Below are 25,718 nucleotides of genomic sequence, written 5' to 3' on the forward strand. Positions count from 1 at the left end.
GAATCACAGTAGAAATTGACTAAGGACAAATCATCTTTCAGTCATGAGCACACGTTTGAAATAAGGAAAAATATTGTCAAAATTCTCTCCCTCCATATGAATAAGCTTTTACATTTACTACTGCCTGTTGTTTGAAATAAAGAAAGGGTTTCATTGCCATTGGATTGAGGGGGCCATAGGATAGTTTTTACATTGGCACAGATTCATTTAATGAAAATATTAAAAACTTCAGGACCTCCTAAAAAGAAGTAAGGATGAGATTTTGCTATACTTTTAACAGTTTTTTTTCAGTGACATACAAATGCACCTGAAAATACAAGTTACATAGCAATGTCTGCACAAACTTTATGCCTGGAAAAGGTATGCTCACAGCTGTATGAAGAATAAAAACTAAAAGTACATTTTATGGTAGTGGTGTCAATGATTTTAAAATATATATATGTATGTGTGTGTGTATATGTATATATACACACACACATACATATACACATATTTCTTACCACTTGAGGAAAAGAAAGATTGTTTAAACAATTGGACTTTACGAGGAACCAAGTATTGAAGAGACTGAGCTAAAGCTAAAGCATTTCAAGTGTAAATACCAAAACTTAAGTATAGTGCATTCATCAATGAGAATACTAGTCACTGAGTCACAAAGATTATTTAACAAGTCCCCAGTTCTTAAGATGATTTACCCCAATACCCAAAATGATAACATCCTCTATTGAAATCAGACAAAAAAGCAGTAAAATATGGTTGAGCACAGGCTTTCCACACAGTAGTTACAGGTTGCTCAAGAGTGGAGTTCTAAAATTTATTTTGATTTTCTTAAACTCACTCACTTGTGACCAATCTCATGTGCAATGGTAAAAGCTGAACCCAGGCCAATGTCTTCATTAATGCTACAGCTCCTTTCAGGCTCACACATTCCAGCCACAGAGGCCAAGCCTGAATAAACAGAAAGAGACACAAAGGGTCAAGCCAAGGTGTTTCAGTCTTAAAAAGCCCATACTTATAAATGCCTGGATTCTTTTTAATAACCTCCGTGCACAGAAGGAGCAGTTGGCAAAAGGTTAACTTTCTAGTCATTTGCAAAATCACTGGGGGGAATTTCACTTTGCCGGCTAGACATTAATATTTTTTGAACTGCAGTCAGTGCTGGAAAATGTCTAGACTAGGGGTTAGATTTATAAATTTTACTTCTGGTAACTTGGGACCACCTAGTAACTTGAGCCAGAAGAGGGAATTCAAGAAAGCATTTCTATTTTAACATTCTTCAGGCTGTAGAAAGCAAAATATATCCACATTATTTTTCTAAAGAGATCTGTTTAAGTTTAGTGGGTTCATAAAAATATACAAGCAACTTTTTAGTTACCAAAAAAGAGGGGAATCCCAAATGATTTTTTTAAATGACATTTTTATAAAAAATAAAATGATCCAAAAGAGAAAAAGAATGAACTGTTAAAAATGGGAGGTTTTTTGCATTATTTTTATCTTCTGAAATTAGTCCTAATAGTGATGCAACAATTTCTTTTAGTATTTTAATGGGAGGAAAGTCATTCACACATTCAGCGTCATTTTTCCTCTCTCCTATCTCCCTTCAATGCATTAGAGTTTTACTAATAGAGTAATAACTATGGTGTTAATTCGCTGATTCCAGTGAAATGTTATGTTACTCAAGGTATTCTCCCCTTGGGAATTTTAATATGTAAAATTTTAATATTTACTTTCAAATAAATATCAGGGTCTGTAGATTAGTACAGAACCTTAAAACAGTGCTTAAAAAAAGAATTTTTGTGCAAAAGAAAAAATGTCATCTGCTATAAGGAAACAGATGCCAAATCATACTTAACACAGAGACAAAAAGTTATTTAGAAGTTGAAGGAAAAGCAGGAAAAATATTTTTTATGTTAGTAGTCCACCATCATCACCCAAACATTAATGATGACTTTTTCACCAAAAGTAATTTCAATTCAATTCAATGAATATTTATTGAGTGCACTAAGAAATGTTCTGTGCTAGGTACAATTTCCTAGTTGCAGTAATCTGGGACAATAAATGCTATTCAATTCATATTTTTACTGACAAGAAATCTCTAGAAATTGTGCTTCTCTGTATTTTCTAATGTAAATATCAACGAGATAACTACATTGGATCAGAGTTGAGGTTAATGTTGTATTTGCTAATAGACTGCTTTTCCTACTGCTTTATGTGAGAGGGGTAGGGGTTGGGGAGAGCATTGATTTCTGTCTCACAGAGTTATAAATACTGGTGATACCCTTGTGCTGCTGTTCCATTCACTTAGAGGTCTTGGGACTTAAAAATGAGGACATAAAAAGAGGGACTAATTGAGCAGGATAACAATTTGGGGGCAGGTAGCCTAATTAAAAATATTTAATGAATGTCACCTCCAATCTCCACCAAGAAAAAGAGAGACATATACATACACACACACAGTGAGAATACAAAAGAAATTGTAGTACGTTATCTGAATTTAAGCTATTGAGTTTAATGTGGTCTATCACATGAGAAGAAAAAATCACTATGAAGATTGTTTCTGTTTTGAGCTTTATGAAATGTGGGTTTTTTTAATTGAAAAAAAACCAGAATCACTAAGAATAATAATTGTTACATTGACATCTTATATTCCCTCCCACCTCAAATATATATGTGTGTGTGTGTGTGTGTGTGTGTGTGTGTGTGTGTGTGTGTGTGTATATATGTATATTTTTAGAGACAAGGTCTTACTCTGTTACCCAGGCTGGAGTGCACAGTGGTGCAATCACAGCTCACTTCAACCTCAAACTCCTGGGCTCAAGGAATCCTCCGGCCTTGGCCTCCCAAAGTGCTGGGATTACAGATGTAAGCCACCAGCCCCAAAATATATTATTCCATGGGTTAGCCTTTGGGTTTTTTGTTGTTGCTGTGTTGTATTTTGGTATGTGCCACGTGGCTGAGAATTGAGGATTCTCAATGATTACTCAAGGTGTATTTACAAGCAAAAATTTACTTCTGGTATCAGATATAAAATTGCTAGCTCTACCAAAAAAACAACAAAGAATATATTTGGGAAACTACTACTTGTTTAAATATATAAGTACATCTTAACTAAAATGAATATTTTAAATTCTAATATATTTTCACAACTCCCACCATTTTCTATAGCCCTATAAAACTGAAGCTAAGTTCTTATGTGTGATTGTGTTAATAGGGGTTTGATTACTATTTGGGCCAATTAGATTTCCTCAGTTTGATGGCCACAGTTTGCACCCTTAAACCTACTTAGCCATGTTATAATTGGTCATCAGAGTTACTAAGTAAAAGAATATGCAGGCCGGGCGCGGTGGCTCACGCCTGTAATCCTAGCACTCTGGGAGGCCGAGGCGGGCGGATTGCTCAAGGTCAGGAGTTCGAAACCACCCTGAGCAAGAGCGAGACCCCGTCTCTACTATAAATAGAAACAAATTAATTGGCCAACTAATATATATAGAAAAAATTAGCCGGGCATGGTGGCGCATGCCTGTAGTCCCAGCTACTTGGGAGGCTGAGGCAGGAGGATTGCTTGAGCCCAGGAGTTTGAGGTTGCTGTGAGCTAGGCTGACGCCATGGCACTCACTCTAGCCTAGGCAACAAAGCGAGACTCTGTCTCAAAAAAAAAAAAAAAAAAAAAAAGAATATGCAAAAATCAGTACAAAAACCAATATGAAAATTACTAAAAGGACAACTCAAAAAGTCATAATCTGATTAATTCTGTACTGATAATATATTTTTCACGATGGAGGTCAACAGCACGTACATATATACAGTTCATTCAGTTTTTACCACAAGAAGTAATATAAAAATATATAATCATTTATAATTTGAAAAATAATTTATATTGAGCTTAAAAATGTATTGATATGTACCCAACTATTAATCTATTGATTCTAGAAATTAGTAAGCTGTCAAAGTTAGAACACGGTACTTCAAAAAAATAAAAGAAGAAGTAGGATAGGAAAACACTTCAAATCTTTGGCAATAATGACAGCAAAATTACTAGGCAGTGGTATTACTACTGTTACAATGAAGAGTATATCTCAATCTAATAATTTACCCTCAAAAAGCAAAACAATATGTGTATATATATATTTATAAAGAAAATGATACATATATGTCTGTATGTATACACTTATATATATAATATATTTCCTCAAAATATACATACTAGAAAAGCACAAGTTCTAGCTTATGTGTATACCTGCTTTGAGGCTTAGTGTCTATTGTATCTAAAATGGATTAAGCACTTAGTAAATATTTAGAGAATTTTAACAGCAAATACAGGGAATAAGTTAAACAGTATAGACAATTTCTACATTATATAATAACACTAGTTCATTTTTATAGTACTTCGTAACAACACATCTTTGTATTTTTTTCCTTAAATGATTTTAACAATATCCCTGTAACGTAGGGCAGATATTACTCCTAATTCATAGATAAGAAAATTGAGGAACAAAAAGTTTAAGTAAACTATAAAACATAATGCACTGAAACTGTCAAAGTCAATTGTTAGTTTCCACTTCAGGGACCCCTCTGTTGGATGATGTTGGCTTTGTCAACCTAAAACACTACAGAGTAAATCTTTTTGATGTGAGATTTCTCAGCAAACAGAGCTCTTTCTTTGACTATGCTTTTTAACTAGCAAACGTCACCATTAATACTCGGTATTTGCTAATTGAGATTTCTTCTTTTACCATAAATCCTGAAGGAAATGGGGTAGGAGAAGCCTGGGAAGGCAGGTAAAATTATCAAGAGAAATGTTTATCTCTGCAGAGTGTTTCTCACTAAACTCCCCAGGAAGGTAATACTTTTTCTCCTACATCTACTTTCATTTGATCTTTCCCAAATGATTATGAGATCCATAGGAATCAATTTCATAAAACTTTTCTTTTACAGATAAGAAAATTTAGACTTGTCATAAGGAAACTAGAGAATTCACTTTCAGCTGCTTACCTTCTTAGTCTGTAAATTCTCTCTGACATTGAAAAGTTTATCATAGAAAAAAAGACCCTATTCTTTAAAATAAGTATTTGCTTAATAATTTAGTCTACTGGAGAGTTACCGTTTTGCCCATTTGTATTTGCAGTTAACTTTCAATCAAAATGAAATTGTGTTCAATAACAAAAATTTAATTTTTAAAATTCTAGAATACTACAGAAATGGTTTTTGGGGAGCACAAGAAATATAATCCTGTCCTCTCTTCACCCCTGGCTATATTTTACAAAGTAGTCTTTTGTTTGTTTGTTTGTTTGGGTATTGAAAATTTCCAATAATATCTTAACTTATGGAAATATACTGTTTATTATTATTCTTGATTCCTCCCCTTTAAGTATACCCAGATTATAATTTTGCTTTCCTTTTCTATCCTGAGATTTAAAGATACTGATTGCTTTTGTTTGCTCTCAAATTCCTTGGTATTTTTAGAAAATATATGACAGAGCTAGATTATATGAAAATGAGTGGTAACTTTGATTTATAGTTATTATTTGATTTTTGAATCATCTACTAAATTATTTTTAATCATCATACTAGTTGCCATATAAGTGAAATTTACATAATATTTATTATGGGAATAAATATTTGTTTCCTAGTAAATGACATATCTACAAAGGTCAGGTTTAGCAGTTTTTAGATGCATCAGAAAAGAAATGACCAAATTAATAATAAAGATTAAGTCATTGGTCCAGAAAGATAATCTGAACTATTCTCCCTTTGTAAGAAAACTTACCCAGTGTTCCACAGGGCTTATTTTTATAAGTGCAGATATCATATCTATAGAGGAGAGAAAAAAAGAGATGAAATTTATAATCTGATCAAGTTTGTAAAATATTCATCGCATTTCTTTCTTGGAGTTCTGGTTGTCAGACCACAATCAATGCAATTATGAGCAGCCAGCTGGATTGTCAGCATTTTCAACACTCTGGGGGACATGGCAGGCTGCACTATATTCACAGCCTCTGGCTGCAAGCCAACAGAACACCTGCCAGTAAGAAAAAAAAGTTAAAGTGGATTTTTGTAATCGTAAGTTCCATAAAACCATCTACTGTACTGTTTTGAAGCTAGAATAGCTTATCTGCAAATTGCTACTGCTTCTACAAAAAGCAAATGGGTGGAGATTATTTCCAGTCTCTTTTGAACCTGCTGGAATATTTTTTGTTACAGCCACAGAATGTATTTTACATTTCTGAGCTATAAGCACTATATGGAGTTGTTTTAACTCTAGTACAAGTTTTTGTCTTAAAAAAAAAAAAATATATATATATATATAGTAGAATACAACAATGGGAATAAATTGATTATCATGTATTTTTCCTAGCTGCACACCATCAATTTAGTGTGGTTAAGATACAAATATTTCTAAATGTTTTACAAACAGCTAAATGAATTTCTCAATAGAAAGCTTTCCTAATTTTGGTCAGACTTTAATTCTATACTATACTGAATTATAACTCAATAGAAAAGATTGAGTCCATAAAGTAATGTTTTATATTTTAAAAATATTACAGGTAGAATGCTAAGTCAATATTGGTATAAACATTTTAAACATTTTTATAGTGATATCTGGGTAAATTAATCTTTAAAACCAAAAGTGTTTAGAGTTTCTAAAGTGAGAATAAGAAATAAATTTAAAAGACTGAAAATTTTTATCTGCCTATGTTTTATGTTAGAAATGAAAAGTTTTTCAGTAAAAAGTAAAGTTTCACAAACTATAGGGAAATCCAAGTTGTAAAAGTTCTCTTTTATTGTATATAAATAATGATTACTCAATATTAGTGGGAGGATTAATAATTAGTCCCATTCTTATTTATCAATCCACAGATCAAAATGTATTTTCATGAAACAAATATTACAACCAGTTGTATCAATGTGTTGTCAAACTCATTAAAATCCCTGGAGATTCTTTCTGCCTATTTTTAGAATGTCAAACTCTTTATCCTGTTCATCTTACATTTGAGAAAAGGGACTTTCCTTTCCTTTTACATAAATTTCTCTTCTGACCATTCACATAGTCATCTACTCTCTTTCTTCTTTTGCAATTGGTAAGCCATAGAATTACAGTGTTTGGAACACTCTTGAATGTAAGATATAGAGAGGGTACTGGTATACTCATAAAAACACCAGAAAGCATATTCTGGGTGTCACAGTCAATTTATCTTGTGATCATAGTGTGTTATGCCTATTATGTTAGGCATATATAGACATAACCCATTCCAGCAGTCTTCAAGAAAATGTAAACAAAGACTTTTCATAGGTTATACAGATATAGATGTTTAAATTAGAATCTATTTCCAAACCCTCAAGTTCTATATGTGCTCTTTCCTAAAAGTGGTCTGCCTGAGAATGCACTTATAATCCTCCAGTTTTTGTTTCCTCTTTCCCCCTTTTACAGTTGCCCTGTTTCTACATTACAAACAAGAAAAAAACCCTACTACCCACCCCAAACTTTGTTCCAGTGCACTGTTTCCTAGTATAAACGTTCCCAGAACGTAAAGCAAAGGGATAATTCAAGAAAGCTTTGATCTTAGGGGATACAGGGGCATGGTGGTTCATACATGTTATCCCAGTGCTTTGGGAGGCCGAGGCAGGAGGATTGCTTGAACCCAGGAGTTCAAGGCTGCAGTGAGCTATGATTGGGCCACTATACTCCAGCCTGGGCAACAGAGGAGACCCTATCTCTTAAAAAACCAACAAACAAAAAACCTTAGAAGATAACCCCTTAGGAGCAAAGCAAGAAAAAGTTGAAGGGGAGGATGATTGCTTATTTCATCCCAGCAAGGCTCCGTACCTTTCTGCCAGTCTGTTTATAAATCAATCTATTAATATATAGCTATCTCACAATTAGAATTCAGAAGTGGGATGGCTGTCATGGAGTGTTCACTTAATCTAAAAAATGAAGTCAGACTTGTCATTGACAGTAAGTCTAACTTAGGTAAGAAGTTTGTCAATAAGGACTGATTTAGACAATTAGATTATATGGTGAACATTTTTCATGATTAAATGAGCTAAATATGCAGTTACAAAGTTTTGATAAAATTCATTAAAGCATATACACAATATATAATATGTTAACCGTGGTCTCTGTAGCTACTTAAAATTATGATAAAAAGTATTTTGGATATTATAATGTGCAAAGTGGTACGTCATTTTTCAAAATTCATTTAGGAGGTACATTAAGCAAAAAGATTGAACACCAGAGACAAATACAGCTTTTATTTCCAATTCATAGCAGTCCTTTCTCATCTTATTTTGCTTACATCTTTTATGTTATACTCATGATGAATATTATTTTATTCTATTACAACTGTCCTAAATAACTGCATAAAGGCTAAATCCATCAACCCATAGTATATAAGCTAAAGCATTTTAGACAAAGATAATTCTATTTGCACTTTTTTTCATCTTTTTCAAATCCTTGAATATATCCATAGAACTCTCTATAACTTATTATATAGGAAAAAGACACACTATTTCCTCATGGCCTTTGCATTCTCATCACATTGTATCTATGTCTGTTCTATATTCATGGAGAACAATTATGACCATGCATTATCTTTAATACTAAGTACTGAAAAGCAATGTTTTTACATTCATTCTTTCATTCATGGATTTGCTGGGCACTTTTTATAAGCCCAACTATTATGCCATATATTTGGAATCTAAAGATGAGTAAGTAAGTTCGTTTTGGTCTATTTGGGAAAAAATACAAGAAGATAAGGTACAAAATATCATGGAAAGAAGGTTAAATGAAATAAATGCAAAAATAGTTAAATTTACACAATACAACCGATACTTGTTAGCTATCCTAACAGTCACTGTCACAATTAAGTAATATACAAAGTATTATAGGAATACAGAGAAAGGAGTAATTCCACAGGGAAGACTAGGAAACAGACTCACATAAGACTTAACATCTGAATCAAGTCTTATAGATTTAGCCAGATAAAAAAGAAAAATAAAGACATTCTAGGCACAGAACAGAATATTCAAAAGAACAGAGTCTGGAAAGGGTATAGCATATCCAAAGAACTATAAGAATTTTAGAGAGGATGAAACATTAAACATACAGAATGAAATATCAGAAAATTAATTGGGGGGGGGCACAGATTATTCAGTATTTTGAACACCAAACCAGATTTGTTTTTTCATATAGACAAAAGCAACTTGGAAATTTTCCTACTAGTTTTTTTTTAAAGTATGTTTATGTGAGTATATGTTTATTTGAGATTGAGTTTGTATATAGATATAAATATGAGAAGATAACAGTGGGCATCTGAGGGAGAGGACAGAGAATATAATGATTTTTATTATACATCTTTCTGTAGAACCAACATTTAATCAGAAAGTAGTTCAGCTATGCCTGTCTCTGGGGACCAACACAAGAGATATTTGATAATCAGCTTAATGAATGTCTAATGAATGTTAAAAATGTGTTTTTCATTGAAGGAAAAAAATTAGTGATGTTACAAATCTGTAGATGGGCCAAAATATTTCAGAGGCACTGACTCACTTTGCATGAACACAAAAAACCCAGGAAGCATTGCTGGCTGTACACTTCAATAACACATCTGAGATTTGTCCTGTATGTACACTCATTGGTTTGGAACATTATGGTGCCCGATGACAAATGTAAGGGTAGCAAAATTCTGTTCCAAAAAATATTTTCATGTATATATTGAGAGCACTTTTCATGCAAAGTTTTTGTCAGAGCACCGAGATAATAGAGGGCTATATTTCATGAAGCTTATAAATTGAGGAGTATGAATTATTTTGTGCCTTTTTGTTTATTTAAAAAATATTTTATTGAATGATGGAATTTGACCTATTAATAAAACTTTCCTTCATAATAACTGGTAACAATACTCATTCACCAAATCCTAAGAGTTTGCTTAACCACATTAGCTTAAGTCAGTTTACAAGAATAAAAATTCCTGATTAATGGAAAGAAGACATGATAGGATAGTAAGAAAAATAATTTGTCTATGATGATACCTACTTCTAATAGAATTATCTTCTTTAGGCTATTCCTATAATCGTCTTCTCTGAATGTGTATCATGGAATAGTAGAAACAGACTGCGAGCAAAAGAAAGACTTCAGTCATGGATTAAACACTTTATACCATCTTACCCATGAATTACATAATATAGAATCAAGTTGTATTAATATTGTAAATTAGAAATGATAAATCCTAAAAACAAAAGTTTTTATTCAGTGTAAACTTGCTCGACTATATTGAATTTCCTTGTTAATATAAAAGGGATGAATGTAAATATTTTTCCATACTTTGATTTTGTATGCTTGCTCAATATGTTACCTGTACATAATAAAAAAGGTCTGGCATAAGTATAAGGGAATCATTTGAGACATTTTTAAACATTTTAAATTTCTTTAATTCCATTATTTGCAAATTTTATAAGTTTCTATTCTGTTGTATTTTACCTTTTTAATTTTTTGTGGGTTATTTTTTATTCTGTCCCTTATCTTATTCCTATTTTTCTTCTTTCTTGTGTATAAATTCCTGATTCTTTCCTTTCCTACAAACTATTCTCTTTCTTATCAGCCCCATATTTCTACAAATCTAAAGAATCTTGAGAAGTCATCTGATGCAAGCTGTATTACACATAAATCATTGTCTTTCCAAATAGGCCAAGTATGAACCAGCTTATTTCAGTTCCTTGATATATCTCTCAGTCTTTTCCATCTTACCATTAAATATCATTCTCAACTTGATGCCATGATAATCATCCTCATAAGCTTCACACCTTCCCCTTTCTTTCTCCTGACTTTCTCTTGTTTACCTTGTATCACATTTACTATCTTATCCCATCAACTCTTCTCTGCCATCCTGTAGGTTTGCCTTATTTTCCTCCAGACCTGAGCCACTTCAGGAAAAAAATACAAAGAAAAACAATGCAAGGAATCTTGCTTTACCTCAAAGATATAATCGTTGTGCTTTTAGGACTTACTTGCTGCGGTATAAACTTAAGAAAAGAGAGACTGAGGACAAAGTTTCCATTCTCTAGTCTCAGCACCCTTTACACAAATCAGTCACTACTAAATCTTGACCAACCCAGATATGACAGGGACCGTTAAACACAGGCCTGTGATCTAAACTTCAAACTAGGCTAAGAAGTACACTGGAATCTTCAGAAGACAGAGAATAGCTGAAATATAATTAGAAAAGTTCTCTGGATTCTGAATTTGGACAGAAAAACAGCACCTTATTACTGTGGTATGTTTTTTGTTTTCTTTTCCTGAAACAATATTGAAGGTTCAGGGCAGATGAAAAAGAATTAAGAAATACAATCTTAGAGAATCTACATAAAGCCTGGCACTTACAGAAAATCAGAGTTCCACTTTTGAATAAGTAGATAAATGTGTATTTTGTCATTCCCTTATCCCAAATTCATAATGAGGTTGGACTGATTGAACAAGATCAAAATCAGAGAATTTAGTTGAGACTGTAACATAGGTTTATTTATTTTTTTTTTTGCTACTTTCAATCCATTAATCACCTAATCACTTTTGGCTAGGCACGGTGTCTTAGTCCATTTTTGTGTTGCTATAAAGGAATACCTGAGGCTAGATAATTTATTTTTAAAAAGAGGTTTATTTGACTTATTGTTCTTCAGGCTGTACAAGAAACATAGTGCCAGCAACTGCTTCTAGTGAAGGCTTCAGGCTGCTTCCACTCATAGTGGAAGGGGAGCCTGGGTGCAGAGATCACATGGCAAGAGTGGAAGCAAGAGAAAAAGGAAGAGGTGCCAGGCTCTTTTCAACAATCAGTTCTTGTGGGAACTAAGATTAAGAACTCATTCACTGCCACAAAATGATACCAAGACATTCATGAGGAACCCACCCTCATGATCCAAACACCTCTCACCAGGCCCCATCTCTAACAATGAGGATCAAACCTTAACATGAGACTTGGCAGGGCCAAACAAACCATATCAAAACCATAGTACATAGCTATCAGAAGAAATTGACCAAAACACATGATCAAGCTCCATTTTAAAGTCTACAAAATATAGCATGATCTTAAACTGATGAAAATACTTCAATGAGTTCTTAAAACTTTTTCCAAAACTACATTCCATTCTTATGTAAGAGAAATAATCATTATAAAGAATAGTTGCTTTCAAACGATTTAGTTTTAAAAATGGAATGAACCAAAATCTAGACTTGGAGTCTCATTTGTTTAACAGTTAGTCCTAGACATACTTCTAAACCAGAATGTTCTATGTATGTTGTCTCATTTAGTTCTCTTACATGTGGTAGTGATGGGGTTCAGGACACACTACCCCAAAATATGGCATGTTGGCATATTAAATATTGTAGGCTAAAGGAATTTGGAAAAAAAAAAAAAAAACAGAAGCAAGAAGGTCACTTTGACCTTCCCCCAACTGTACTCTCCTGAAGCAAGTTATAAAACCTAGGAAGAATTTCCCAGACTTTCCCTGAAGTAGGTCATAAGACTCTCATGTGAGAGACACATCCCTATACTAGGGGGAAAGGAGGAAAGAATATCCTTATGTCTGAAGATGAAGGGACAGAGAGAAGAATTTGAAGAAATGGGCCTTACTAAGTTTCTTCCAGTTTATTACCACTAGATCATATGCTTTTTTCCCTATCATATGTGTATACAACTATCCACTCTTCATCAAACCTACCATTTCAAAAACTCCATTTTAACTATTTCTTAGTCTTCATTTCCTTATGAAGACTCCCAAATCATGTAAAATTTGTATTATATAAATTTGTGTCTTTTTCTATTGTTAATATGTCTTTTGTTATAGGGGCCTTAGTCGTGAACCTAGAATGGACAGAAGAAAACGTATTTTTTCTCCTGTATGGTGGTGAAAGACAAGTGATAGTGACATAGCTTTGTCCACTTTCTTTACATGTACTCAGGCAGCAGCATTATAAAACCAACTATAATTATAAAGATAATCATAATAAAATAATGGAAAGAAAAAATTATTTTAATCCTAAAGAAGCAAAAATGTATACCACTCTTTAAGATAAATTAAAAAGACTGTAAGATGACCTTAAATAATAGGTAATTTGGTTCAGTTTATGTAACTCACTTCACAGGTTACATTTTTGATAATACTCATCTCTTTATCTAAATGGCATTCATTTATGTCAGGAAAGTTGTTTTCTGATTATTTTTGAATGCTTAAAATATAAGACCAACCATATATATACTATCTAATGAACAGATATGTTTGCTATTATTATGTGAACCATCTCATACACTAATTCTCAAAGATATGCCAGGGTCATTTGCTTAATAATTACTAATTGCTACTAATTCCTATAAATATGTCAGATGCTGCCCATGCTTTTGCTCATGGCATAAATTAAAGATTTACCATTATAGTCTATAAACTACGTCCTTGGCTATTTACATCATAATATGAATTGTCCATTTATTCTAGTAGGGTGCTTTTATTGGAAAGCATAAAGATAGTTAGTCAGAATGTCTTTTGCCCTTAGAAAATTGTCCTCAGATCATTGCAAAATATTGATTCAGCTGACAAGATTGAGACTTTTATATCTAAGTTATAAAAGGCTACCAATAGAGGGTTTTCATTCCTTTGCAATCATCAATAACCTCAATTCAACAAACTGTAACATCTGTCCTTGTGGCCTCTTCATTACTATTCCAACCCTTTCTCTTCTACTGGATAACAAAGTAATTGTGTTGTCGATTGTGTTGTCACTAAATCATGTTATAATATTTACTAATAATGAATAAATTATTACTATATTTCTATAGATTCACAAAAATAAGATATTATAATATATAATTTACATCCTGAGTTTTAGTACCGACATATTTTGAACACCTTTCTATGTCAGTAAAGACATATGCACATCATATTAATGGCATTAACATTAATGCCATTAACTATGTGGATATAGTAACCAACACTTCTTTAAATAATTCCTTATTGTTGATGCAGAGGAGAAAGACAAAGAACGCGGAAACCGGAGTCTCTCTGCTAGGACCCAGAACAGGATAGAGCCTATCAGGGGCAGGACGAAGTAAGAATCACTGTGGGGGCGGATGCATGACCAGTGTGTAAACAACTAAGTTATAAAAGAGTCTCCAACACACAAAGGAGAGTCCCTGCCTGAAGAAGAGGCCACTGCGCTGGCACTCTGGGAGCTTGGACCCTAGCTCGAGCTAGACAATAAAACTCCTTTTGATAATTACAAAAATAATAATAATAATAATTCCCTATTGTTGAAAACTTTTGTTTCCAAGTTTTCATTGACACAAAATTAATTATAATGAACATCACTATATTTTTATAAATTTTCCTGATAATTTTTCCATTATAATTTAAATTAAATTTCCATTTAATTGTAAATTCCATCCAATTGTAAATTCCTAGAAGTGAAATATATTTAAGGATTATCATTTATAATGTCACGATCTGGACCTTACCTAATTCTCTTGCCTTATGTCCACCTCTGTCCCCTCTTTCCAATCTCAAGACATATTTGCCTTCTTTTCCTATATCTGGGCCACTTTTCTACGGACCCTACTTTCCTTTCCTGGGGTTGCTCCTACTACTGTTTCAGATTCTTGATCAGTGCCACTTCCTCAAGGAAATCTTTCCTGACTAGATGAGGTTCCGCTAATAAATACTTGTCCAGCTCTGTAAATTTTTCCTTCATACCTTTCATCAAACTATTAATAGTAATTTTATGTCTGTCTTTTCCACTGGACTGTAAATTATTTGAGATTAGGGAGTGGTTTCTTTTGCCCATTACTGGATCCCAGCAGCTAACAAAATTCCTGGAGCAAGTAAGTTTTTAGTGTCTATTGAATTAAATCCCTTTAGAAAGGTTATATCAGTTTGCATTCCCTCAAGTCCATATCCCAAAAGCCTTTAATTCAAATGACCTAATAACCATTCCAATTTCCACTTCCAATTTCCATTTCCCAATAACCATTAATAGGAAGAAAATTATTTTCGAGGCACCAAAACACAGCTGGATGCTGAAGTTCCTGTATGTTTGTCAGGAAAGTAACAAATTTTAAAAGGTACATTTACTATAGTGTTATTTGGGAAGTAGATAATAGAGTAAGTTTGATTCATGTACAAATTTAACTATAAAAAGATTCTTTCATATTAAAGAATCAAACAATTAAACTTTTCTTTCAGCAAAGATTTACCAAGAGCTTACCATGTATTCAGGTAAGAAAAAACTTGAACGAGACTAACACAATCACTTATTTTAGAAACCTTAGAAACTTTTCTAAAATCACCAAAAGCATAATTAAACAACACAAGAAAAAGAAAAGTGTTTTTACTGTTTTATACCATAGGGTACAATTTATTAGACTGAATTTTGGTCATTTGGGAGTCACGTGAGTCCTCCCTTTCATTTCTTCTTTCATATAAACGGAACAATGTTACTTCAGTATAACTGTATTTGTCCTTTCTATTCCAATCATACTTATTTACATCCTAAATTCTCTCTTGTTGAGATAAACGCAAATATCTTTTACCCAAATTTATCTTACACAGTACATAGCTTATTATTCCTAAAGCATAGTTCTGCTTATGCCATTCTGCCAGTCATAAACTGAATTGTCTCTAAGAATTTAAACACGTTAACCTGGAGTTCAAAATTCCTCATAATCTAGTTTCAAATTATCTTTATAGAATTGTCTTTTACTTCTCTCTACATATGTCTTCTGCTGTAGCCAATTTTGGCTTATCTAAAGAACAACTTAACCAGTCATTTCCGAAGCCTTCCAAAAAGATTGAAGAAGAGAGAATACTTCCAAACTGATTTTACGAGATCAGCATTACTGTGATACCAAAGCCAGACAGGGTCGCGACAAGAAAAGAAAATTACAGACCAATATTGCTGATGACCATAGATGCAAAAATCTTCAACAGAATACTTGCAAACCAAATTCAACAGCACATTAAAAGGATCATTCACCATGACCAAGTGGGATTCATCTTGGGGGATGCAGGATGGTTCAATATATGCATCAATAAATGTGATACATCGCATTAACAGAATGAAGGACAAAAATCATATGATCATATCAATTCATGCAAAAAAATTGAAAAAGTACAAAAAAAACCTTTCATGGTAAAAATTCTCAACAAATTAGGTATAGAAGAAATACATCTCAACAAAGTAAAGGTCCTATATGACATGCCCACAGCTAACAGCATACTCAATGGTGAAAAGTTGAAGGTTTTTCTTCTAAGATCAGGAACAAAACAAGGATGTGATCTCACCACTTCTATTCAACATAGTACTAGGCAGAGAAATTACACCAGGAAAAGAAATAAAAGACATCCAAATTGAAAGGAAGACGTAAAAGTGTCTCTGTTTGCTGATAACATGACCTTACATATAGAAAACCCTAAAGACTCCAACAAAAAATTATTAGAACCAATAAATAAATTCAGTAAATACAGAACACAAAATCAATATACAAAAATCAGGAGCATTTCTATACACTAACAATGAACTATCCAAAAAGAAAACCAAGAAAATAATCCTGTCTATTAGCTACTCAGGAGGCTTAGAGAGGACAAACCTTTGAGCCTAGGAGCTCAAGACCAGCCTGGCTAACTCAATGAGATTCTGTCTCTAGTAAATAAATAAATAATCCCATTTATAACATATAAAATACTTAGGAATATATTTAGCCAAAAAGGAAAAATATCTGTACACTAAAACTATAAATCACTGATGAAAGAAAGTAAAGAACATACAAATGAATGGAAAGATATCTTATGTTCATGGAGCAAAAGAATCAATATTGTCAAAATGTTCATACTCCCCAAAGTGATCTACAGATTGAACACAATCCCTATCAACATTCCAATGACATTTTCACAGAAATAGAAAAACAATCATAAAATTAAGATGGAACCACAAAGGACTCCACAAAGGACCCTGTTGGAGACTAAGACCCTCCACATCCCAACCTCGCCCCGGAAAATAGCCTAAGACGAAAATAGCACCCAGCCCTCCAGCTATAGTTCCGAGAAGAATGCATTCCATGACGTGCTTGCTCCAGGGCATGCTATGGGCTGATTGGCCCACACCCAAGCCTCATCATCCCCCCACTCTATTTTTCTGTTTCTACTTCCTTGTTTCTGTATATAAAACCTACTAAAAATCCAAGTAAAGTAGACCTTGACAACTCTTTGCTTGGTCTCCTTCCTTTCTCTCGCCCATCTCTTTCAGGTAAGGTCCCCCTTGACCCCCGCGAGTAACAGAAGGTCCCGCGGGCCGGGACAAGTGGCGCCCAACGTGGGGCCCAAGGTATGGACCTTTGTCGGGTGACACCGCGGTGCGCTCTTCGGCCGAAGGAAACCCTACAGAGACCCTCGTTCTGCCGCTCACAGAGTCGACGGTCTGGTGAGTAAATTTTTACATTGTCACCCCATCGAGATGGGCCATTCATTGTCTAAAGAGGCCGTTTTTATCAAGGATCTCAAAGGCCTCACTCAGAGAGAGAGGAATTAGAGTTAAGAAAAAGGATCTAGTAAAGTTTTTTGTGTTCATTGATCGTGCTTGTCCTTGGTTTATTGTTGGTGGACCTGAGATTCACCCACGCAAATGGCAGAAGGTAGGCAGAGATTTAAACAATTTACTTCTGAATCAGGGCCCAGATGCTGTCCCTGTATCCGTTTTCTCCTACTGGGGACTAATCAGAGATATTGTTGAGGGAGCAGATTCAGACCCCAATAAAAAGCAGCTGCTCTCAGTAGCAGAATTCTGCCTCTGACCCGTATCGCGGTCCGCTTCGAGAACGTCTTTAGAGGCGACCGGATAGTCGGCTTCTCCTAATGATCCTGAGAGACCAACATGCCCTTCCCCTTGCCCCTCAGTTTGTATTAATATGCCCCCTCAGGACCCCTCGGCTGAGCTCCAGACATCTAGGGACGAGCCCCCGATTAGTAGGCCAGACACCAAGACCCTTTACCCTCCCTTACCCGAGGGTACAGCCCCTCATGCATTTAATTACCCGGTGTTCAAGAAACAACCCCTCCGAGAGTCCCTTGACCCCGCAGAAGAGGCAACCCTCGGAGAGGAAGCGGCCCGATATCACAATCCTGAATGGCCTCCTCCTTACGCGCCACAGATTTGCGCACCTTCATTAATGCCTCCCCTTACAATGCCCTTACTTTTGCGTGCCAAAGAAGACTTAAGTCAAAGGGTTACGCAATTAAGAGATGTTTTACAACTTCAAAAAGAGTTTGCCCAGCTTTCCAAAGACTTGTCCTCCCTCCAAGATACCCTTAAAGATTCGGTTTTCATTAGCCACCCACGTCATGAGACCGCCCAGTCTCACGTCACCTTACAGAAGAAATCCTTAAAATCCTCCCATAAGGCCTTAGCATTCCTGGTAGTTACCCGGTCTGGTGGCCAGAAAAACCTTACCACCCCTTCTTCGAGCCAGTCCCCGCCCCAAGATTCAGATAATGAGGATACGGAAGGGAGGGAAAGAGAAAGTGAGAGCGATGACCTCCCAGAAGAAACAGACTCAGAGCCCACTGAATTTCGCAGACTAAAATTCAAAACCTTAAAAGAACTGAACTCTGCCGTTAGGGCATATGGGCCCAATGCACCCTTTACCTATTCCCTCCTAGAGGCAGCCTCAGGGGGCGGCTACCTGCTCCCCAGAGAATGGATCAAACTAGTACAGGCGGTCCTTTCTCGCAGGAAGTTCCTCTCTTGGAAGGCCGACTTTCTCGACCACTGTCAGACCACGGCTGCTAATAATTTAAAAAACCCCAATTCTGCATCTTGGACCCTTGAAAAGCTTAGCGGACAAGGGAAATTTGCCTCTGAACAGCGCCAAAGGAGACTCCCAATTGAACTTTTGTCTCAGACCGCCTCAGCCGCCTTCGGCGCTTGGCGAACACTTCCCTCTACGGTATCTGTTCTTACTCCCCTGACAAAAATCACCCAGGGAGCTCAAGAGGGTTTTAGTAAATTTGTGGGCAGGCTTTTAGAGTCTGCTGAACGAACCCTCGGAGACGAGGATGAGAATAATTGGCTTATTAAACAATTAGCCTATGAAAATGCCAACAGCACCTGTAGGGCCATCCTCAGGGGCAAACTCAAAAACAAAGACCTTAATGACATGATTAGAATGTGTAATGATGTTGACCCCTTCGCCCATAAGGTATCGCAGGCCATGCAGCTTGCGGTTGGGGCCGCCATCCAAGGGACCGCGGCACAGAGGGACTGCTTTAAATGCAGTCAACCAGGGCACTTTTCGAGGCAGTGCCCCTTAGCTGCCTCCTTTGCTACCCCTAACCTCAGTGAGCCGCCAGGCATGCCAGCCCAGCCCTCCTCCCTCTGTCCTCGCTGCAAGAGGGGAAATCATTGGGCCAATCAGTGCCGCTCCAAGACCGATTACCTCGGAAATCCCTTGCCCCCCCTTTTGGGAAACGGCCTGAGGGGCCAGCCCCGGGCCCCTCGTCCTATTCAATTTCAGTCGGCCTGGGGGAACAGCCGACAAGAGGATCCCCAGCCCCTAGACTCCTCCAAGCAACCACAGGGAGCGCAGGAGTGGACTTGTGTGCCTCCTCCGACACAATATTAAGACCTGAGGATGGTGTTCAAATTTTGCCCACTGGCTCATTTGGACCCCCACCAGCTAACATGTTCTTTTTTATTCTGGGCCGAGCCTCCTCTACTCTTGCAGGGCTCATAGTCCACCCCTCCATAGTAGATAGTGACTTTACAGGGGAGATTAACATCTTAGCCAGTGCGCTTACAGGCCCTGTGTGTGTCTCTAAGGGACAGCGCTTAGCTCAGGCGTTACCTTGCCCCTTAATACATCCTTCCCAGCCATCGCCTCTAACCGAGGTGCTTCCTGCCCTGGCTCTTCTGATCTCTATTGGGTCCAAGCTATCACCAAGGAACGGCCCACCCTGCGGCTAAAATTAGATGGTAAACTTTTTGAGGGCCTTCTTGATTCTGGCGCCGATTCCACAGTTATTGCCCAGGACGCCTGGCCCCAATCATGGCCACTGCAGCCTTCCCTTACGCACTTACAGGGCATAGGACAGTCTAGAGATACTCTCCAGAGCTCAAAAATTTTGACATGGGAAGACTCTGAGGGAAACAAAGGCACCACTCAACCCTTTGTAGTCCCAAACCTGCCTGTTAACTTATGGGGGCGTGATATCCTTGCACAGATGAATGTCATTATGTGCAGCCCCAATGAAGTTGTAGCCAGCCAAATGCTTCAACAGGGATTCCTCCCAGGACAGGGCTTAGGCAAAGAGGGTCAGGGACTAAGAGCACCCTTGACCACCCTCCCTAAGTCAGACAGATCAGGACTGGGGTTCGAAAAACATTTTTTGTAAGGGCCATTGATCCCCCTGTACTTCAGGCAGATAAAATCACTTGGAAAAGTGACTCACCTGTCTGGATCAATCAGTGGCCCCTCCCATCTAACAAGCTAGCCGCAGCTACAGCGTTGGTGCAGGAACAATTAGCTGCCGGACACATAGAGCCCTCTAATTCACCATGGAACACCCCCATTTTTGTCATTCAAAAAAGGACTGGCAAATGACAGCTGCTACAAGACTTACGGGCTGTTAACCAAACAATGGTTACCATGGGGGCACTACAGCCTGGTTTGCCTTCGCCCGTAGCTATCCCCAGAGGCTACTATAAAATAGTCATTGACCTGAAAGACTGCTTTTTCTCCATACCATTGCACCCAGATGACTGTAAGCACTTCGCCTTCAGTCTTCCGGTAGTAAATTGTATAGGACCCTCCCTGCGTTTCCAGTGGCGAGTATTGCCTCAAGGCATGGCCAGCAGCCCTACCCTTTGCCAAAAATATGTAGCTCAGACAATTGATTCTTTTAGAATTCAACATCCTCAAATATATCTAATTCATTATATGGATGACATTCTTTTTGCCGGAGCCAACGAGGCAACCTTATATCAAGTTACCATGCAGGTTGTCTCGGCCTTACAAGCTCGAGGCCTCCACTTGTCCCCTGAAAAGATTCAGGTTTGCCCCCCTCCTCTGCAAAACTAATTCTCACCTTAGTCAACGCCTCTATCAGGACCATCCGAGAGGCCAATAATTCAGAATATCAGGAGTGTTGGGTATGCTACTCCCCCCGGCCTCCCTGCTATGAGGGTGTCGCTACATTTGATAAACTATTATTTACTAACAACACCAGCAGACTCAAATGGGGCCTAGAGACCCATGGTGGCCTGACACTCAGCCAGGTCACAGGCCTAGGCCTTTGCCTTCTTAGCCCAAGAATGCTCCCTCCCACACCCTTAGAGAAAATATGCAATCAGTCAATGACTGTCAACTCCACTTTTCAGTATATTCAGGCATCTAACACCTCCTATTTTGCTTGTTCTTCCGGCCTTACCCCGTATGTAGTCACTGCAACGTTTCTTGAGCATAGAGAATATTGTGTGTTAGTCATGCTTTTCCCCAGACTCACTGTACATCCTGCTGACGAATTGCTTAAATTTTGGGAGCGTGGCACCACAATGCCCCGAGAAAAGAGAGAGCCCATCACGGCCATAACACTCGCAGTTGTTCTAGGCCTTGGTGCCACAGGGGCTGGAACAGACATAGCCTCTCTAGTCACCTCCAACCAGCAGTACCTGCAGCTCTCTGCTGCCATCGATAATAATCTCCGAGAGCTACAGCAGGGCCTAAAATATCTCAAAGAATCCCTCGCTTCGCTTTCTGAGATAGTGTTGCAAAATAGAAGAGGCCTAGACTTAGTGTTCCTCCAAGAGGGAGGCTTGTGCGTAGCACTCAAAGAAGAATGTTGCTTTTACGCAGACAAAACAGGTCTAGTAAAAGATAGCATTGAGAGAGTTAGACAGAGCCTAGAAGATAGAAAAAAATGGAGAGAACAAAGTGAGGCATGGTATCAAAATTGGTTTTCTACATCCCCCTGGCTATCCACATTGCTTCCCAGTGTCTTAGGGCCGTTTGTAGGTTTTTTGTTGCTTCTCACTTTTGGGCCTTGGGCATTCAAAAAACTAACCAACTTTGTCAAGTCGCAGGTAGACGCAGCCACACAAAAATTGGTCTCCGTGTTTTACCAACGGCTAGAACAAAGAGGCTCCAGAGAAGACCTCCATACAGAGTCTCCCCATTCAGCCACAGAGGGTCTAAATTTTTCTAACCTTGCCTCAGACATGGAACGCAGTTGGTTCCAAAGGCTGTGGAGACGCCCATGATGGGATTATCGCGATGCCGCGTACCAGGTGCACACCCCCACCAGCAGTGAGGTAACTCCATGACGGGAATATTGTAGGTCCATGCCCAGGGGCACACTTCATAATCAGAAGTGCCAGAGCTGGATGCCACATACATAGCCTAAGATAGAGGCCTCACCGTCATTTCAATCGCCCGATCTTACATTTGGGGTGCTGGTCGCGGAAGCCCATCGCGTAGCCTAAGACAGGCTCTCCACCAACCTGTGTAAATCTCCCTCATATTAATAAAGATAGGGGGAGATGTTGGAGACTAAGACCCTTCACATCCCAACGACTTGTCTTACGCACAGGCCTCGCCCCGGAAAATAGCCTAAGACGAAAATAGCACCCAGCCCTCCAGCTATAGTTCCGAGAAGAATTCATTCCATGATGTGCTTGCTCCAGGGCATGCTACGGGCTGATTGGCCCACACCCAAGCCTCATCATTCCCCCACTCTATTTTTCTGTTTCTACTTCCTTGTTTCTATATATAAAACCTACTAAAAATCCAAGTAAAGTAGACCTTGACAACTCTTTGCTTGGTCTCCTTCCTTTCTCTCGCCCATATCTTTCAGGCAAGGTCCCCCTTGACCCCCGCGAGTAACAGAAGGTCCCGCGGGCCGGGACAGGACCCCACCTAGCTGTAGCAATCTTAAGCAAAAAGAACAAAGCTGGAGGCATCACAGTACTAATTTAAAAATACACTACAAATCCATACTAATCAAAACAGCATGAAACTACACCAGGAGCAATGGGTCATTCCTGTAATCCTACCACTTTGGGAGGCCAAGGCAGGAAGATCACTTGAGGCCAGGAGTTAGAGACCAGTCTGAGCAAGAATGAGATCCTATCTCGACAAAAAGTAAAAGAACAAAAATGGAAAAATTCACTGGAGTGGTGGTGTATGCCTGTTGTCCAAGCTACTTGGGAGGCTAAGGTAGGAGAATCATTTGAGTCCAGAAGTTTGAGGTTGCAATGAGCTATGATGATTCCACTGCATTCTAGCCCAGGCAAGAGAGCAGGCTCCTGTCTCAAAAAACAAAAAACAGCATGATACTGGCATAAAAACAGACACACAGCCCAATGGAACAGAACAGAGAACCCAGAAATGAATCCATACATTCACGGTCAACTGATCTTTGACAAAGGTGCCAAGAATACACAATGAAGAAAAGACAGTCTCTTCAATAAATGGTGCTGGAAAACCGGATATTATCATGTAGAAGAATGAAATTGGACCTTTGAATCACATCATACACAAAACTCAGGATGCACTAAAAGCTTAAATATAACATCTGAAACTATAAAACTACTAGAAGAAAACATAGGCAATAAAAGCAAAAATAGACAAATAGTATTGTATTGAACAAAAAAGCTTCTACACAGTAAAGGAAACAAGTAACATAAAATATCTGCAAATCATACATCTGATTAAGGGTTAATATAAAAAACATATAAGTAACTCAAACAACTCAATACCAAGAAAACAAATTACCTGATTAAAAATGGGCAAAGGATCTGAATAGCTATTTCTCAAAAGACACACAAATGGAGAACATGTGTATGAAAAAATGCTAAACATTACTAATCATCATGGAAATGCAAATTAAAACTGCAATGAGCAATCACCTCAGACCTGTTAGAATGGCTATCATCAAAAAGACAAAAGATAACAGTGAGGATATGAAGAAAGGGGGCTCTGCTAGTGAGGATATGAAGAAAGGGGGTCCTTCTAGTGAGGATATGAAGAAAGGTGGCCCTGGTATGTTCTTAATCTGAATATAAATTGGTTCAGCCATTATGGAAAATAGTGTGGAGGTTCCCCCAAATTTTAAAAATATAGAACCACCATAGGATCCAGCAGTCCCACCTCCAGGTATATATCCAAAGAAACTGAAGTCAATATGTTGAGATATCTGTATTCCCATGTTCATTGCAGCATTATTCACAACAACCAAGATATGGAATCCCTAAGTGTCTATCAACGGATGAATGGATAAAGAAAATGTGGTTACGAGTATATACATACAATGAAATACTATTCAGCCTTAAAAAAGAAGAAAATCCTGTCATTTGAGACAACATGAAGGAACCTGGAGGATATTATGTTATGTGAAAATAAGCCAGTCACAAAGAGACAAATAACTGCATGATCTCACTTATGTGTAGAATCTAAAAAAGTCAAACTCATATAAATAGAGAGTTGAATGGTGGTTACCACAGGCTAAGGAGAGAGGGAGAAGGGAATGGGGAGATGCTGATTAAAGAGAACAAAATTTCAATTGGACAGGACAGATTCATTTTTGAGATCTATTGTGCAATATGGAGACTATAGTTAATAATGAAATAATGCATATTTCAAAATTATTAACAGAGAATTTAAATGTTCACACCACAAAAAATTATATGTATGTGAGGTGATAGTTATGTTAATTAAACTGATTTAATATTCTGTAATATATACATATATCAAAACATCACACTGTACCCCATAAATATAATCATTGTCAATTAAAAATAAAAAATTTTAATTTGTCAATATATAATAAAAAATAAATTTTGAAAAAATGTAATAAAAAAATTTTTGGAGATATAACATCCTCTACTATTAAGAAAAAACTGTATTTGACATTAACATATAATGGAAATGCTTTATAAATAATGAAACATTGATCAGTCTATTTTATATTACTTATAAAGACATTTTATACACATAACTTTACATACTTTACTACATCTAAAATGTTTTCTTTCTAAATTTTTGCTATAGCATCTTTTTAGTTTTACAGAACATGGCAGACCACAACAGTTCTTTGCCTTAAAATAAAGTACACAGCTTATTTTGTCCTCCTTCTCAAAAACCGCAAAACCAAAGAAGCTATTTAAGTCAAGAAAGAAAAAGCATAATATAAATGCTAAGCATTGCTCTTGCTCAATAAGGAGAAGAATTTTTCTATTGTTAGTATATGAGTCTTTTAAATCTAGCCACAAGCAACCAATAGTCTAATTCTGTTAGGCAGTACTTTGGTAGTTGATTTCCAAAGATAAATAATTTTTATTTACAATCAGGCAAACTACCCAGCAATATTGATTTTGAAAGCCAGACTTCATATTAAAAATGCTTATGAAAGAGCTACTCTCAGAAAAAAAAACACCGCCGCAAAGCTTTCAAAATTTAAAATATGCATCTAAAAGTTAAAATCTAGAATAAATATATATTTAAATTTCAACACAATACTTTCTCATTTTTATTGATATTTATCACCAAACCAATTGATAAACAACAGTAATCATTGTCTTTTAATGTGTGGTCTAATTAAAAGAAGGTGGGTTTAAAAAAAAGACTTTGACAGGTCAGATTGTCTATCCTTCTGATTTAATGGACTATCATACTATTTAATACAGCGTCTTATAAACAAAA

At 36.8% G+C, this 25,718-nt stretch overlaps 1 protein-coding gene across 1 annotated transcript in view; it reads right to left on the bottom strand.

The window, feature by feature from the left end:
- The window catches only part of ADAMTS6 (ADAM metallopeptidase with thrombospondin type 1 motif 6), a 292,439-nt gene that overhangs the window by 153,465 nt on the left and 113,256 nt on the right, over positions 1 to 25,718 (bottom strand). Inside the window, exons 8-9 of the mRNA XM_012784073.3 lie at positions 5,765 to 5,808; positions 840 to 945 (exon numbers count right to left, since the gene is read on the bottom strand). Coding sequence (XP_012639527.2) covers positions 840 to 945; positions 5,765 to 5,808 — 150 coding nt within the window. The remainder of the gene's footprint in view (positions 1 to 839; positions 946 to 5,764; positions 5,809 to 25,718) is intronic.

The sequence above is a fragment of the Microcebus murinus genome, chromosome 11, assembly GCF_040939455.1.
Source record: "Microcebus murinus isolate Inina chromosome 11, M.murinus_Inina_mat1.0, whole genome shotgun sequence".
NCBI classification, from domain to species: Eukaryota; Metazoa; Chordata; class Mammalia; order Primates; family Cheirogaleidae; genus Microcebus; species Microcebus murinus.